A 17,602-nucleotide genomic window follows, 5' to 3' on the forward strand; every position below is an offset into this window, starting at 1 on the left:
TCGAATCCCGGTTGGGACACATTTTCACATAATTGTTTCTGTGTACTTCCTGTCAAGACACTCAAATGATTACTAAGGATAGTGTATCCACTTGGTGGCGCAGAGGTTAGATCACAGGACTCCCGTGTGGGAGACCTGGGTTCGATTCCCGCTGCCGTCGTTTGGCTGAAAATACTTGGAAAGAAGAATTGGTAAATGGAACAAGAAGAAGAAGAAGAAGAAAAAAAGAAAAATCTTTTTAATTTATATTAAACACTTAGTCATACTTTTCAGCAAAAGGTTATATTCCGAACTGCCTTCGGCAGTTCGGAAGACACTTGATGGACCTGTATGTGCGAAAGGCGTTCTCGGGTCGGCCTTCGGCCGACCCTCGACCGCTTGCTTGGTCAGTGAACCGCCGACACCGGGAAGCGAACTCACGTTCTCTCGGTGCAAAGGCGAGTGTGCAACCCACTACACCAACTCGTGCCCCACTTATACATAGGTGTTGAAACGTTTTATCCAAGGAAATGGGGTGAAACACTTAGTCATTTTTTGGACAAAATGCTTCATCCACCACTGAATACTTAGACATTTAGCCATTAGAACTTATTATTTTAACTGAATAATATTTGGAAAATCTTTGCCTGCACTGGGATTTGAACCCAGGACCACAGGGGTGGTAGACTGATGACTTATCCACTGGGCCACCACCCGGTGAGAGAAAGTGGTAGTACTTATACTTTTACCTCTTTCATTTACCTGAAACACTTAGTAATTTTTTGACTAAATGTTTCATCCACCACTGAATACTTATACACTTAGGCATTAGAACTTATTCTTTTACCTGAATAATATTGAGAAAATTTTTGCAGGTACTGGGATTTGAACCAACAACCACAGATGTAGGAGACTGATGACTTAACCACTGGGCCACCACTCTGTGAGAGAAAGCAGTAATACTTATACTTTTATCTTATTCTTTTAACTGAATAATATTGAGAAAATCTTTGCAGGTACCGGGATTTGAACCAACAACCACAGATGTGGGAAACTGATGACTTAACCACTGGGCCACCACCCTGTGAGAGAAAGCAGTAGTACTTATACTTATATCTCATTCATTTACCTGAATAATATTGAGAAAACATTTGCAGAAACTGGGATTTGAACCAACAACCACAGATGTGGGAAACTGATGACTTAACCACTGGGCCACCACCCTGTGAGAGAAAGCAGTAGTACTTATACTTATATCTCATTCATTTACCTGAATAATATTGAGAAAACATTTGCAGAAACTGGGAATTGAACCAACAACCACAGATGTGGGAAACTGATGACTTAACCACTGGGCCACCACTCTGTGAGAGAAAGCAGTAGTACTTATACTTTTATCTCATTCATTTACCTGAATAATATTGAGAAAATCTTTGCAGGCACTGGGATTTGAACCAACAACCACAGATGTGGGAGAATGATGACTTAACCACTGGACCACCACTCTCAAATATTTAAGTGGTAGTATTTGTTGCTTTCTCTTTTCACTCCCAGATCATACTTAGTACTTTATGGTACCTTCAAATGGGAAAAGTTAGGTAAGCAGAGCAAATCAGGACTTGAACCCAGGTCCACTGAGGTGGGAGGCCAATGACTTATTCACTGGGCCACAGACCACTAAAGTGAGCAGTAGTATTTATTGTTTTCTCTGTTACAACTCTTAGTATTGTAAGGCTTTTTTGTTAAAAAAAAAAAAAAAAAACGACATTAGCCTTACTGTACTATGTCGTGTTTTTTTTTTTTTTTTGAAAATGTGGGTTCATTCACCTGGCTTCGATGTGGGCGCAGGTGCGGTTTCCAATCCCGCTGGTGGCGCTGACTGTGAGTGTAGATGGTCGTCAGTCTCTCTGAAAGCCCTACGACTGACTGTCTGGCGACCAATCTGCCTTTTGCCCAAAGTCAGCTGGGTTACGCTCCAGCAACCCCTGCAACCCTTTTGAGGATGGAAAATGACTTGACCGTTTGGAATCCCTTAACAAAATGTAGGACATTAAAAACATTCTAAATATGTGTTAATTTGTCATTTATTTTGAATCACACCTAAAGATTTCTGAGGTGTAAAAAAAAAAAAAAAGTTCAATAAATTAACCGTCACAAAAGTGTGGCTTAGCCTTGGGAAAGAACACGTCATGCAATAACACACACACACAGAAAAAGTCCCCTGTGGGTCACAGTTTAAAGTAATAATAATTTCCAATTTTTCTTTTCACGAGTCACTAAAGCACTTTAAGGCGCGTGGCCATTTTCCGTGACACGTGAATTTACGGGGGTTACCCACAATCAGTAAAAGGTCACGACTGATAACGAGCAAAGAGTCATTTATCCAGTTACTTACACACCAGCCCATGATTAGACAAGAAAATGGACTTGTGGCTGTTTACCTTTTCCAAGACTTGACGTTGGAAAGGTCAGAAAAAAAAATAAGACACATTAAGCCATACACACACAATGATAATCACTTCTAAGGGTTCAAATTTTGACAACTAAAAAAAATTGGGGTGGAGAGCATCATTTAACATGAAAGGTTACCCGCATACTACGTCACATTCATTTGATTGAATCACTAAAACACAGATTGGGCAGGTATTATTAGTAGTAGTAGTAGTAGTAGTATTTGAAATATTTGCAGTCTATAAAATTAACCTAAGAGAATAGAGCCACTGAGAGAAAAAAAAGTGGCCAAAATTGGCTTTACTCTCAGAATTCTGATTTATAAAATTTTGACTCTTAATTTTCTCAGAATGCCAATTTCTGACATCCTAAATTTTAACTTTATTCTCTGAATTCTGACTGGAAATTAACAATATTGGCCATTTTTTTTAGTCTTTATTTGCCCTAATCCTCTTCCACGGGATGGATTTTTGCCTATTAATTTATCCATTAACATTTTCCTATTGTTCACACTATGACTTAACCACGTGATGAGCGTGATGAATGAAAAACCATCAAAATATGAATCCATTGACGGTGATAAACGTCCAATCCATTTCAACTTTTGACTCTGAGGGGATCGGACGCACTGTAAAAAGTGAAAAAAAGGGGCCTCTACTACAGTCAGACAAATTTTCATGGCCACTGTGAGACAGCATGCAGTTTTCAAGTTGGCAGCGCGGCCAGAAAATGACATCAAAGGCAAGGAGGATGATGGGAATGATTGGGGCAGCTTTCAAAAAGCACCCTGAGTGTTGGAAACGAGAAACTTAAGAAGAAGAGTTTGTGGGTGGCTGGGTTTGTTGTTCTAGTCCACACGCACCGTTGCCTTTAGTGGGCCTTGATTTTGGGCTGGGTGACTCTCCGGGCCACACTGTATAAAACGCCAAAATTCTAGGGTGGGGAGGAAAAAGCGAAAAAAAATTGGATCACCTACTGTTTTTAGCGAGGAAAAGTGACGAAGGTGGGTTACCTGGATGGCCAAATACATGGCACCAAGGTAGGCGGCGATGCACACAGCCAGGAGCAGGTCAAAGATGGCTGGCTTGACTCTGTTAAAAAACAAAGGGACATTATTTGGCAGGTCGAACTTTAAAAAGAACCAAGGTCCTTTGAACATAAAGCTACATAATCAGTGTTCCTATTTGTTTTATGTTCATCTTGTGGTGAAAGGGAAAATATCGCAAACGCTGTTTAAAGCAATTGCTATTCTCCCTCAAAGTTCCGTCAAATTTGATTTACTGCGCGCCATTTGATTGCTGCTGCGCAGAGAAGACGAGAGTAGTGTGCAATTGCGCAGCTTTGAGGGAACATTGTTCTCCTTACATTTTTCTTAAATCCCCCAAAATGACCATGTAAGATAATGGTCGACCCTCATTGGAAAGCAGACTATTTTTATTTGGGATGTACCAAAACTTTTCCACTGATTTTTATTTACATCATGTTTCTGAGCTCTAAAGTTGGAAAATATTCACCTGTATGCATTCATGGTCTGCTTGAGCTGGTCGTAGAACACAAACTCAGGATCCCTGAAAAAGATATGCAAGGATGGTAATCAGTTTCTACTTCTGCTTTTATGCCACATTCACTGATAATTATAATTACTATATTCAAAATATTCCCGTATGTATCGATATTTGTGATTTTTCTGAAAATCTGCATGTGAATGAATACGTTGCTTTTGCAGGTCAACTTCAGGTGAGACTTGTATTTACCGCTTGTCTGCTTTGACGTAGTGCTTTTTGACATCCTTGAGGTAGCGTCCCAGGTGGTACTCTAGCGTGGATACGACGCTGCTGTCCTTGTCCACCAGCTGGGCGGCTCGTGGCTGCGTGGTGAGCCAGTCCACCATAGCGGACAGGTGCTCCTCCTGTACCTGCTGGACGCCAGATACGTCGTCAACCAGAACACAAACAAGCTGGGCGAGAGACCATTTTCGGACAAAAAGTGCAGTTACCACATTTTCCAGACTAGAAGTCATACTTTTTTTACATGGTTTGACAGATGCCTATTTAGCCTGTTGTTCTCCATTTTACATATTTGTACTTGTTTTCTGATCAAATAAAAAAAATGTGCCAAAAACGCTGCTAGTACATATGTTTTTGTTTCTTTGTTATCTATTCTTTCGAGAGTAGTGCGCAATTGCGCACAGCTTAGAGGGAACATTGGTCACTGGGAGAGAAGCGGTCTACTCACCATTTGTTCAGTAAAGATGTGCAAGTCACTGGGGGCTCCCTGGGAGATCGGAGGGATAAAAAAGTAGTTGACAGGTTGGCAAAAAATTAAATAAATACATTCTCAAACTAAAATTCAAGTCTTTTTGCTGAAGTGAAATAAAGTTTAAAAAAAAACATTTACAAAGCCTCCTCACCTTTTCTGTAAGGTTATAGACAACTCGGGCCAAAGCCTCAGCTAAAACTTTTGTGTTCCTGCTCAGTTTTTCAATGTCTACGTGTGGCCTGCAAAACACAACAAAAGTAAGAGTGGGAAAAATAGGGATTAAAACACGTCAAGTACAAGGGGTCGACCGAGTTAAGACATCTGACAACCCTAGGAAGGACGAGGCAAGCAGTGAACTTGAACGATAGATAGAATGTGTTCTCTTGCAGTAGTGAACCCACCCAGCAGGGGGCTCACCCACTCCGGAGCGAGCGGAGGAGGACACTGACCGCACGTCCATGATGCTGGCGCGCCGAGCCAGGCGGTGCGAGGGCAGATGCGACAGCGTGAACGCCGGCAGGCGGCGGATCCCAAAGCGCTCGTGCTCCCACGCCAGCATGTCGTCGGCTAGGTTGATTTTCTTGTGCACCATAGAAAACTTCAAGCCCGGGAATTGGCTCGCGGACACCTGGCGCCAGAAAATATTGACGCGGGCGTGTGCACTGGTTCACGATTAAAGACGAAAGGCGGCGGTGTTGAAGTCTGACCTTCTCCAGCTCTTTGAGCAGAGCAAACTGCGGAGTGCCCTCTTTGGGAGGTTTGGACACGTGCAGGTGCAGAGCATCTCCGTTGCCCAGTGTGTCCAAGCACAACACGAACGCTACGTTGTCCTGAAGAAGACTCGAGTCTGTGGAGACGTTGGATTCGTTATCGACTCGTCGGCGGTGATGGACAAAGGGAAAAGATTGCAAAGAGTTGAAGTGTACCCGTGTGATCCAGATTGTCTTCTAGCCAGCGTTTGGTGCCCTGGTAGTTGAACTTCCCTCCGCCAGATACGAAAAAGAGCAAGTTGTATCTGAACACGAGGTGGAGAAAAATAAATAAAAACTTTCACACAAAAATGAGGGAACATTGTTTATTACTATCTTAAATGTGCCACTTCAGAGAATAAACGTGCACTTACCCAGCATGCGTCCTCTTGTAGGTATAGAGTTTGGAAAAGAGGCGGGCCAGCTCCAGTAACATAGACACGCCGCTTCCATTTGAGTCGGCGCCGTACGACAACCACTGCACATCAAAATCAAATGCGTTACAAGGTCATCCTATTTTCCTATTTCACCTTTCCAAAGTCGTCATACCGGAGCCACTCCGAAGGAGTCATAATGAGCCACCAACACGATGGTAGGCAAGTCTTCTCCGCCGACGCCAGTCAGCCGTCCCTGAGAAATGATAATGAAAATGTTGATTACATTTCTCTTTTCTTTTTTTGGTCAGTTGAGTCACTCACCTCTAGACTGGTGATGGCCCAGTCACTCATGGCTTTGCTCTGAGCACCACTCGTGACCATCTGGAAGCCGTTAGCCGTGGCTGTATGCAGCAACACTACAACACAAGTTACAGGGTTGGATTAATATCGTATTTTTGCAAGTGTCAAAGTTTTTTTTTTTGCTATAAATTTCCAGAACACTGTTACTATGTTACAGTAAGGGGTGCCTATTTTAAAACATATTTTTCCCTTTTCCCTTTCATTGTGCATTTTTTGGTTAATGCAAATTATACTCAGGTGCGACTTATATACCGTATTTTCTCGCATATAAGCCGCAAAATTGCCATATTCATGGTTTCAATAGGAAGTACAAATACAAACTTTAAAGAGAAAATCTTAAGAAAAATCATAGCACTACTATTTCTGGGATACTGTAAGAAGTGAAAGGATCAATATCCAAAATGCCTTGCTGGAGTTCCATTCTATACAAGTTTACTACCTTCAGCTGCAGACAAGACCCCCTGCGAGGAAGAGGACGTCAGGGTTTGGGTGTAAATAGAAAGCAGCTCTTCATCCTCCATGGCAAAGTAGACTGGCACGATAGTCTCTGTGGACAACATCTCAGGCTCCAGTTCCATGAATTGCTGGCAAAAAAGACAAATTGTTGCTTTCAAAAGAAAAAGAAAAACACTTATGCGAGGGACAAATTAGTCATGACTAATGCATTGTTCTTGACTGAAGCTAACCTGGAATGACTGAAAAAAAATAAAGAAATATAACAATGTAGTTAGGTATAATTAAGAAAGCACTTGAATAGGATCTTCTGTGAAAAGCTCATTAGCTTCACAATGTTAAAAGCCAATTAGAATCATTTAAGGACCTTTCAGCAGTTTCCATATTTTAGCCCACAGGTTGGCAAACTGCTAGATGCACTCATCAAAAGAGCCACATGCGGGTCCCGAGCCATAGGTTCAGTGGCATTGACAACGCCATACAGATTTGGACAATGCTACTACTAGTGAAATTAAATAAACAGGAAAGTGAAATCATGGGATTACAGCAGACGGCATATGTTGCAATCAGTCACAGTTTTTGGTCAAAAGTTGCACCCGTCCTGGTATAATAAGACAATGACATGCATAAATAGATCGATACCTGCACTATGTCCTGGGGCATAGTTGACATGTTTTTGGGCAGGGTGATGACAACAGCCCCCGCCGATTGACGCAAGGCCTTCTGATACTTGTCATAGGTGAAGTCTGCCAATCGCATGATGATACATCGGCGACTTAGAACCTCTGCCTCCACGGTGCGCGCTTCCGTGTTCAAGATGGCGTTTCTGGTACCTGAAAAACAAAACACACAACTTTAGGACCCTTTCCAGTCCACGATTCCCCCACTGTTCATGTGCCCTTGGGCAAGGCAAATGAACCCTAATTTGCACACACATTGGAATCAAACCTGGCGCATCCCATCGGCATAAAAACAATTATAATATATTTTTTTCGAAATGTCAACAGCAATTAAGTCAAGAAAATCAAAAGCAATATAACTCGATTCATTACAATGGTTTAGCAACTGTTTTTATTCATATTTATTTTAAAAAAAAATCCTGAACTTTATTTCGAGTTACACAACTGATTAGCAACAGAAAAAAACTATTACTACAAATAGTTGTTATATTATGTTGGGTCAGCCTTCATTCAAATCGGGGCCGGGGAAATAATTTATATTCCTCAATAAATATCCTTGTATTTGGTTTGATATTTAAATGTGACTTGGACACACGTGCAGAAATATATGAATTATTAATTACAAATTCAAGTTACTGTTCCTTTTAAACCAAGTGTAACACTTAGCCTCCTTAGCAAGGCAGGAAAATTAGCCACGAGCTAATTCAAGCTAACCCACTACACACCGTCATTTCCATGCGAAACGATAAAAATGATAAACGTCGTTAAAAGGCCGAAGTTGGCAGAAGTTACGCGTTTTATTCCACGTTTTAATAATATGACATTATGACTGTAGGTGAAGCTAGCAGGACTTACCGTATGGTTGTCCCTGCAGGTCATACTGCTGCATGCGATATACTGTGAACTCGTGTGCGGCTTCGGCCGGGAGAGGTGACACCAAAATGAGCACCGCGGGGATAAATACAATAAAAGTGAGGGGGAAGGAAGATTTAAACATGTTGTCGAACACTTCGCTCGCCTCCTCGAACATTTTGGACACTGCAATCGGGTCAAAGAAGAGAATTAAATATCGGTGTCCCCGTCCCTGGTGAGCCTGCTCGGTGTCTGACAGCTCGCTAAATCAGGCCATTTTCATCAGGCGACTATTTTAATACATTTTAGGGCACAAATAAATCATTTCCAGTAAGTAGATATCTATAGATGGTATAATACTTCACCAATGAACATTGCTTTTCATGTGGGGATTTATTAGAGATCTAAATGTCAAAAACAAGTGCCGCCATCTGTCAGGCATTATCTAGGACAGCCTTAACCATCCTGGCTGTCAATTCCAAAAGTGTCCGTTGGAGGGCGCTAATGTACCATAACATTCAACAGTGAAGACAAAATTCAGTCAAATCTTGAATATAGTATACCAGTTTTGCTCGTTGCATGAGCTCTATTTACTAGAATAATCAGATCATTTTATGTTTTTTAATGTGCTTTTCGTGTTATGTATGTGACCACTTAGTCATGTTGACTACTAAACTTTACATCTCATTATGCTTGTATAATGACAATAAAACTATTCTATTCAATTTTACTTAGTTGAAAGAACAATAATCCATTTAAATGAATTCCAGCACCTACAAAAACATCACCTACCACCTGAATATTGAAGAAAACAATAGATGATGTCATTAAATCTTGATATACATGGGAATGTAATAAACAAACTGTTTTTACAAAATATGACTAGGGTTATTGTTATTTTTTGTATTTTTTGTGTGTAATGACCTCATCACGAAAACGTCAACGTCTGTGCAATAGTTTGATGTAGCTTTCCGATTTCTGCGGCACATAAAACTTTAGCTACAATTTATCTGCAGTCCAACATGAGTAAATGATTTTTATTTTCTGCAAAATCAAATAAATTCACCACTTGCCTACTGGGCTTAAAAAGTTAACTTGACCCAGACAAAACAAAGGAAAATTCAAAAAGCCGATCTTTTCTGCCTTCTGCAAGAAGAAGCCAAGGCAATCTGGCCTTTGCTTGATCACAGTTCACGGGAACACCAAAGTGAATTTGTTCGTGACCCGACGAGACCTTTCCATGTTTTACGGCGTAGTAAGAAAGCCATAAAAGTCAAAAGCCCGAGTCGGCTTGGGACGAGCTGAGAATCCCATTTTCTCCTTCTCCGTGGCTCGGCCTGTCCTCAGGCTGCTCGGCTAAGTGGGAGATTAATGCTGATATGATGTCCTTCCATCCCACTTAATGGAGCTCGCCGTCATGGTTTCCTGTTGTATGAGTAATCCTTGTAGCTTGATGAGAAGGGGAGGCGGCACAGAACTAAACCAAAACCAATTGCACGTCCAAATGATCACTTGCCACAATGAGACATTTTGAAAATGTAAAAACTTATATAAAAATACAGAAAATACCTTGAGATATGAGCTTAATGCGTTCCGGTACTCTCAAATTTCTCCATGTTGGGACACTTGTATGTCAAGGTATTACTGTACTTGAATAGGGTGACACGCAAAATCAATCAAAATGACTACTTGTATGAATAAAGATGTCCTTTTCCTACCTGTCTGTCTTTTTTCAAACCATTTATTGTCATAAATCGGATAAAAAAAAAACAAATTTTCCTGAACTGATGTGATTTCCGGTCAAGCGCTAATCAGGACGGATGTGGTTTTTCCCGATGACATGGACGTGCGTCCTGAGGCCCTGCAGGTGGGCCTCTTTACGTAAAGCCGATTGATTTTGTGATTCCTTCCGACATTGCCGGGGGAAATAAGACGAGAGAAGAAGCGAATATGGCGTAAGATGGAATGAAAAGCGATCTGGCTGCAGATAATGGACAGAGCGGCCTCTCGGAGCCACTTCTTCCATTAGATTTTGTTAATATGCTCCAAGGGAGTCAGTGGGTCGGTGTGCTTCATCTGCCTTCGTATTTACGTCACGAGACGCCGTCTCCTGGCGGCCATCGCTCCTCCACGTCTCCGGCTTTCTCTCTCTTCCTCTATTGTGTCATCTTAGCCACCATTCCATTTCAAAATAGCCTGGGTTTATTCCATTGCACAAGTTGGAGTACATACTGTATGCTTCCAGTTATCAATGGCAAGCGCGTTTGTGCAAGGGCGACTGGGAAATTGAGAAACATTGTACACTGAGGAGGTGGAACAAAGAGAAAAATCATGAATGGGGACATTTAAGTGTGGTCAGAGTACATGTGGAGCAACGATGTGATAGGAAGGAAAAAGCCTGATCGGGGGGGGGGGGGGGGGGGGGTTCTTGATGTTGACTCACGGTAAACAATAGAAGAAGAAGTTGATCATATATGAACTTTTTGCAAAACGGGCATGATCACATCATTTTCAGATGGTTGTAATAAAAGATTGAGTTTCCATGCGTCCAATCCATTTTAACTTGGAGGTCTGGCAGCGATTATTAAATCGAGATAAAAATAAAAAAAAATCTCCTCTCAAAAAAAATAATTTATATATATATATATATATATATATATATATATATATATATATATATATATATATATATATATATATATATATATTCAAAAGCTGGTTCTAGAGGTGACTGTGCAGTTACCTTAAAATAAATATATATATTATATAAATATATATACTTTTATAAGGTAACTACACAGTCTCCTCTAGAACCAGCTTTTGAATATATATCATGGAGTAAAACTAGTGTCGACAGGTAGAATTCATCTTGAAAACTAGTCAGGTAAAATAACCATAAATCAGAAATCCTAGTTTTTGTCACAACTGACCTCTGGAAATGGGACACCTGGACGTTATACCCAAAAGGAAGAAGTACTTTTATCCTTTAACAAGTTTCTACTCTTCGGTGTAGATCTTTTACAGCTATTTTTGATTGATGGAAATTTTTATTTGAGAGATGGAATTTTTACCCGCTTCCAATTCTGGGTTGTACTCAAAAGCTGTTTAATGACTTTTTTTCATATGAAACTTATCCAAGCATGCCTTTATGGACTACAGTGGGCTAAAAGCGAGAAACATGACTCAACAGGACTTTTTCTTTCCAAAACCTCCACCGAATAATTAAATGACAATGATGCGGATTTTCCAAATCATAAATACGTACATCTTTGTAGCTTTCTTCTTTATAGAATTGTGAGAATAAGTATTATAATAAGTATATAGTTGTTTCTACTACCGCAATGGCCCGAATATAAGACGACCCTCTCCATCTCCAAGACTCAAGTTATAGAAAATGCTTTTTGAAACCCGAATTCCATTTTCATACCAAAAATAATGACAGTACATCTAAAACAAATTATTATAACCATATATTCGAGAGAAAAAGCATGCTTCATTTAAATCATGCAAAAACGGTCTCTTAGATCTTCTAAACCCTGAAAACAAGACGACTGACACTTATTTTGTCTAATTTCAATGCAAAAAAAAACCCACTGTCTTATATGATATTGTTGCCTAAATATTCTGATTTTTGCATTTGAAGCGGTGCCTAACCATGGCTTCTCCGAGTGGACGAATGAAGCTCAGGATTCTATCACGGCCTCCCTGACAATGGGCATTTATGCTCCACGTGACCTTTTGACCTCTTCACTTGCCCTGGGATTCTTCCTCCCTCCCTCCCCTTCTGTGGAGTGCGTAAATCAAAACAACACATTGCGGCAGGTTTCAAGTATGCAGCGTGGGCCGTAGCGCCTAATGTCATGAAGTCGGTTTCGTGGAAATGCGAGGCAATTAAAACTCCCACGATGGCTCCCGCCTTCCCGGGCAGACGGACTGAAAGAGGGGTCTGATGGCGGCGGCGGCGGGGAAATAAATGAAAGCTGGCGACCGAGAGTGAGAGAGAGAATGGACGCGTTTGTCGACCAGTTGGATGGAGGCAGTGTGCTGGAGCTTATTTGTCATGGGGGTCCGCCATGTTCGGGGTCATGGAGCGGCATCTCGCCATCGCTCACGTTCCCGCTGTTTGTTTTTGCTCCGTCCTGGGCCTGATTGGCTTAATTGCTTGCTGATTGCCAGCCAATTTGGGGTTAGTTCACGTGGAAATCGTGTATTTGGGAGCGTCATCTCGTGGTCGCTTTTTGGTGGGTACTCACGTGTTCTATGGGAGATTCTATCTGTATTCAGTCAATAACTTCATGGCATTGATGGGACGGAACGTCCAATCTATCTGGAATAAGAGAGTTGGCAGATAATGGTGAAGTAGAATAGAGCCCAGGCTTGTGTGGATTTTCTCGGGGTACTCTGGTTTTCTATTGTATTCCAAAAACATGCATACTAGGGTAATTGTAGTATGCTAAAGTGCCGATAGGTATGAATGGTTGTGCTTTGTCTTGCGATTGGCTGGCCAGTGATTAAAGGTGTGCGGTAGTTAGTTGGGCTTGGCTCCAGCACCCTCTGCGACAATGTGAGGAAAATTAGTTCGGAAAATGAAAAAATGAATAAAAAAATTTTATTAGGGTTTTTTTCTTTACAGTAAAGGAAAAAAACTAATAAGTTTCTCTTTTTTGTCCATTGAATTTATTTAAAAACATTTAAAAATAAAAATTAACTAAGTAAAAGAATAACAAATATCCTGTTTTTATTTCTTTTGAATTTATCTTTATTATTTTTCCAATTGATTTTTGTAATTAATAAAAATAAGGTTCAATTTTGAAAATAAACTAATGACAAGTGTATAATTTGGCTATAATTCTTTTTATAATTAAGAATTTTTGAATGCATTTTCTTGTTTTGGATTCTTTAGTTTGCCTCTAATATCAAGCCTGCATGTGCATAAAATTGCACGTGTTATCCATCAGTGGATGCAAATCAAATCTGCTAGGCTAGCTACAATATAAAACAATTCCATCATTCCGCTGTATTTTTATGACAGTCGTTCATACCCAGACAGATCTGCAAGAAAAATGCATTCATATTATTTGTCGAGGAATCAAGACTGAAAAAAACAAAAAACAAACAAGATGGATGCAGAAAAAAGCAAGCATCCCAACAACGATGCTGGCAGAGATCATCTGCAATCCATCCGGCCTGCTGGAACTTTATTACAGGAGGCAGCGTCCTTATAGCTCTGCCTCACTTATTTTATATCATCTGCTCTTGTTATGAATATAAATATTGGCCACGAATGAGAAGAGGGAGATAGGAAAAGTGGCTGGAACCTTCAGGAGACGATGGTTCCTAGCCACATATGCTTCGTATGTCGCTTGCGAGCGGCACCTTGTAAAACTTTGCCGCTTTGCACCACATCAGAGTGGCGTGTTAATTCCGTCTTTCCACGCAAATGCTCAACATATGCCATGAAAATCAACACGCAATGGCAACACCACGGAGAATGTGCTTTAAAGGTATTTAACTCATTCCTGCCTGTTGTACAGAATAAGTTTAATATTCAAAAATACTTCACAAAAAATAAGAAAAGGTGGAAAATCATCAGATTTATTTTTAAATGTTAAAGGTTTTACTTCATAAATCCATGGTAAAAAAACACCAGCAATACCGATATCTGTATTCTATATTTACATTTGCAATTATTTTGAATACAGTATTTTATGATGATGTATTTTCTGGAGTATAAGTTACACTTTTCATGCGTCCAATTAACTTTATTTTGGAGGTGGATATATATATATATATATATATATATATATATATATATATATATATATATATATATATATATATATATATATATATATATATATATATATATATATATATATATATATATATATATATATATATATATATATATATATATATATATATATATATATATATATATATATATATATATATATATATATATATATATGACAATTATTATCCAGAATTGATCGATGAATCCAATAGCGCATAGCTAATCAAGCAACATCATCAGAAAGTTGTCAACTTGCGTGGATTTTCTTGATGAGTGGCATCCAGATGTGGCACAAGATGGGGGAAGAGTTCACTTGGACCCCAAGGGTTTCCCCCAAGCGCAAGCCCGCCGCATTACGCGGGTGTACGTTGTGTGTGTGTGTGTATGGGAGTGTCCCTTCAACAACCTCACTCCCATTTTCCCTCTACTGTACTCGCTTCTTTTCGTCCATTACTTCCCTTATTTGGATCTTTCATCTTTTATTTGCCACTCCCGGGCTCCTTTACTGCCAGATGTTATCACGTCTAAAATCTGTCCTCCGTCCCTTTAACGGAATTCATATCTTTTTTTTTTAATGTTTGTTTGGAGTTCATTTTCATTTTCCGGCTCTGTGATCGTTCAAATATGGTAACATTTAGTGATGATGTTTTTTTTTAAATGATGTTTCTCCTACAGCAAGACTTATATAATGTAATAAAAGAATAAGCGCAGGTGTAATGGATAACATTCAAAAGGCCTGGGGGGCTCCTTTGCTCACTGACATAAGGAAATTGAACCGGGCATTTCTTTAATTTGGTTAGTTTCACCTGTGCTGCCACATATCAAACTGTGTAATAAAACTGGACATAGTATACAGTATAGACCCCAACCCCCATATTGGACCACACCGTCATTGGCTAGTAACTCATTTACTGACATTATTGATGATAGTTGTCCAATCTGCTTGAAGTGGAAGGACTGGCTGTGGGCTGGTATCGTAAATTAATGTTGTCTACAAACCTGGAATTCAGAAATATTACTACACACCTCTCAGTATGTGTAAAATGTAAAAAAAAAAATGTAAAAACAAAATGTTTTTTTTTAAAAATGATGAAAATATCTGCAATATTTCACCCTTATCTTATTTTTGAAGACGTACATTTAATCATATTTATACCCATTGTGTTTTTTTTTACATTTTACACGTGTAAAATGTAAAAAGATGTCCGTCAAAACTTTCCCAAAATTCAATGCAATGCAACAATGAATGCTCATGTTGTGATACTTTGCAGTTGATAACGTCCCTTGGCTAAGCAGACGTGACAAACGTGCACCAGATGGAACAATATTTCCACCAAATGTATGGAGGAGCGTTCATACTGGACCTCTTTGTTTTTTTTTTTATTTCAACTAACAGCCAATTAGGAAGCAGGATGTGGGCAGGGGAACTGGGCATCTGCCACATGCCATCATGGAACTCTGGAACTCATTTGTACTGGCCATGTGTCTACACGTGTTTCAGTTCACGCAATCCACTCAAACTTGTGCCAGTTGAATTATTGTGGATTCTTCTAATGATCCAAAATTAAACACACCATTTTTTATATGTTTTCCCACAATGGGCTTCTACTTTGTGGCGTTCCTCCAGGCTCTGTCTTAGACCCACCCTAGAACCAGGCAGTTTTTTTTTGTTTCTCAGCCAAAGTCCGATCTGGTAATTCTTGATTTTGGCCTGAGGAAAGGCTTAAAGGCATGAATAGCTTTTAGTCTATTACATATGTGCTTTGCAATTGGCCGTGACCACTCCAGGATGTAACACCCCTCCCGTATGTAAACTGAGATCAATTTCAAATGAATGGAAAATGATGGATAGATACATTTAGTATGTAAACACAAATTATAGCCACACCCTACTTCGTTATGTGAGAACTAGAAAATGAAGGCGTATTTATACCTTTGTTTGTTTTGGATGAAACCTAAAAAAATAGAGTGAGACCCTTTTGGGCTGGTGTGAATACAAAGCTAATTCTGGTGTGGATCAAACACAAAACAATGGTGGGATTTATTGTGTTTTCTATGATAAGGCTACTTACTTTTGTCATGATCGTCCTTCGGTGCGGATTGGCTTGGATCCATAGATCAGGAAGTAAATGACAAATAGCCATGTGCTATGTCATCCTGAAATAACGGTCTAAGTACCAGAAAAACCTTAGAACTGGATAAAACTAACACAGAAACAAACTGAACACGAAGACCAAACACAGCAAAAATCCAACACCGACTGACAACGACAAAGGGTTTCTAACAATTACAAACACCTGGGTCACAAAAAGGGGAGGAGCCCCAGAAAGACACCACACACAAGGATAACATACACACCCACCCACCCAAAACCCCAACAAAACGTGACAACTTATTGTAAAAGGCAGAGTAGAACCAGCGATTGGTCACCAGTCAATTAGCAATTACAGACCAGATCATCCAATCACAAATATCAGAGTAATACGAAAGTGTTGAATCGAGGAAACTGAACTCTTCTTGTTTGTTAATCTTGTTTTTTAATGTTATGCTGAAAATCACTGGTGTAATTATACTCTTAGGCTAATGATGAAAAGATAATAAATCCCTCTTTGGCCAATGGAGCACAATTCAACACCGTTCTATGTAAATGCCGCCAGCAGACAACCAAAACCAACGCCAGATAAACATAATCTCCTGGCAGAGTGGAAAAAACTGACACGAAGCCACTGGCTTTGTTTCCAAAACCTCCAAATCCGCCACCAATCCGCCAAGGCTAGGCTACTCTTAGAAGTCATAGTGACCTCCCGTTACAGAATCCCGGTCAGTCGACTTTATTTTACAAGCGACCACGGAAAGCTCATTTTGCCTCCTTTGCTTTGAGATTGAAGCAGTGAAAGAATACGAGACACGGACGGACCGGCAATGACTTACGAAAGGACCCCGAGAACATTGCAGGGGCAGCAAAACTGCTTGGGTAAGATATTATCTCCATCCGATGGGAGCGCCAGAGTTTAATTAATGAATGTTACGTCTGTCCGTGTAATAGTCTTTGAAATACGCTTTAATCTTCACTCCTGTCCTCTAATCGTTTTGGATTTATGACAGAGAACAGTTGGAGCCACCGGCTGCCGTCTTTGTAGCGCTGCCCAATGGCGTCCTGATATCCCGGCAATGTCGGGTCCGCTGGTGCTGCTTTTGTCGTAAAATGATTGGTCACTATCACTTAGCTAAATTAAATCCCATAATAAGAACATACCAAAATGATTCTGTTTTTTAAAAAATCTAGAGTTGTGTTTGAAAAACATCAACAATTCTTACTACAAAAAAATGGAATCCACTTTCTGGACCACTTTATTCTCACTAGGGGTGCAGGAGCTTATCCCAGCTGGCTTCTTTTTTTTGGAATGTAGGAGGAAACCGGAGTACCCAGAGAAAACCCATGCGGGCCTGGAGAAAATATGAGAATATCACACAGGTTCACTGACCTGGATTCGACCCCATGACCCCAAAGATGTGAGGCTGATGCACTAACCACTATCCACTGCACCATCCCCCAAATTTTTTTTAAATTTTGGACTCTTGCTGTTCTTTAAACCACAACACTTTATTCAGCAAGGGCTTTTAATAGATGTATCAAAAATGGTA

The 17,602-nt window shown here is 40.0% G+C and overlaps 1 protein-coding gene across 4 annotated transcripts; it reads right to left on the minus strand.

Annotated features, from left to right (window-relative positions):
* Positions 1-3,122: 3,122 nt before the first annotated feature.
* On the minus strand, positions 3,123-8,604 carry ncln (nicalin). 4 transcript variants are annotated; one of them, XM_077717654.1, is made up of 15 exons: positions 8,164-8,604; positions 7,271-7,461; positions 6,615-6,759; positions 6,137-6,231; positions 5,988-6,068; positions 5,813-5,916; positions 5,616-5,704; positions 5,397-5,536; positions 5,139-5,317; positions 4,841-4,928; positions 4,666-4,704; positions 4,185-4,345; positions 3,945-3,998; positions 3,443-3,521; positions 3,123-3,363 (listed from the first exon to the last, which is right to left on the minus strand). In XM_077717654.1, the coding sequence occupies exons 1-15, from the start codon at positions 8,336-8,338 to the stop codon at positions 3,301-3,303; spliced, it is 1,683 nt and encodes a 560-aa protein (XP_077573780.1). In that variant the 5' UTR covers positions 8,339-8,604; the 3' UTR covers positions 3,123-3,300. The 4 variants fall into 4 exon arrangements, with proteins under 4 accessions (XP_077573780.1, XP_077573778.1, XP_077573777.1 ...); XM_077717652.1 differs by having other exon boundaries at positions 4,185-4,348; XM_077717651.1 differs by having other exon boundaries at positions 5,091-5,317.
* Positions 8,605-17,602: the final 8,998 nt, after the last annotated feature.

The sequence above is a fragment of the Stigmatopora nigra genome, chromosome 5, assembly GCF_051989575.1.
Source record: "Stigmatopora nigra isolate UIUO_SnigA chromosome 5, RoL_Snig_1.1, whole genome shotgun sequence".
NCBI lineage: Eukaryota > Metazoa > Chordata > Actinopteri > Syngnathiformes > Syngnathidae > Stigmatopora > Stigmatopora nigra.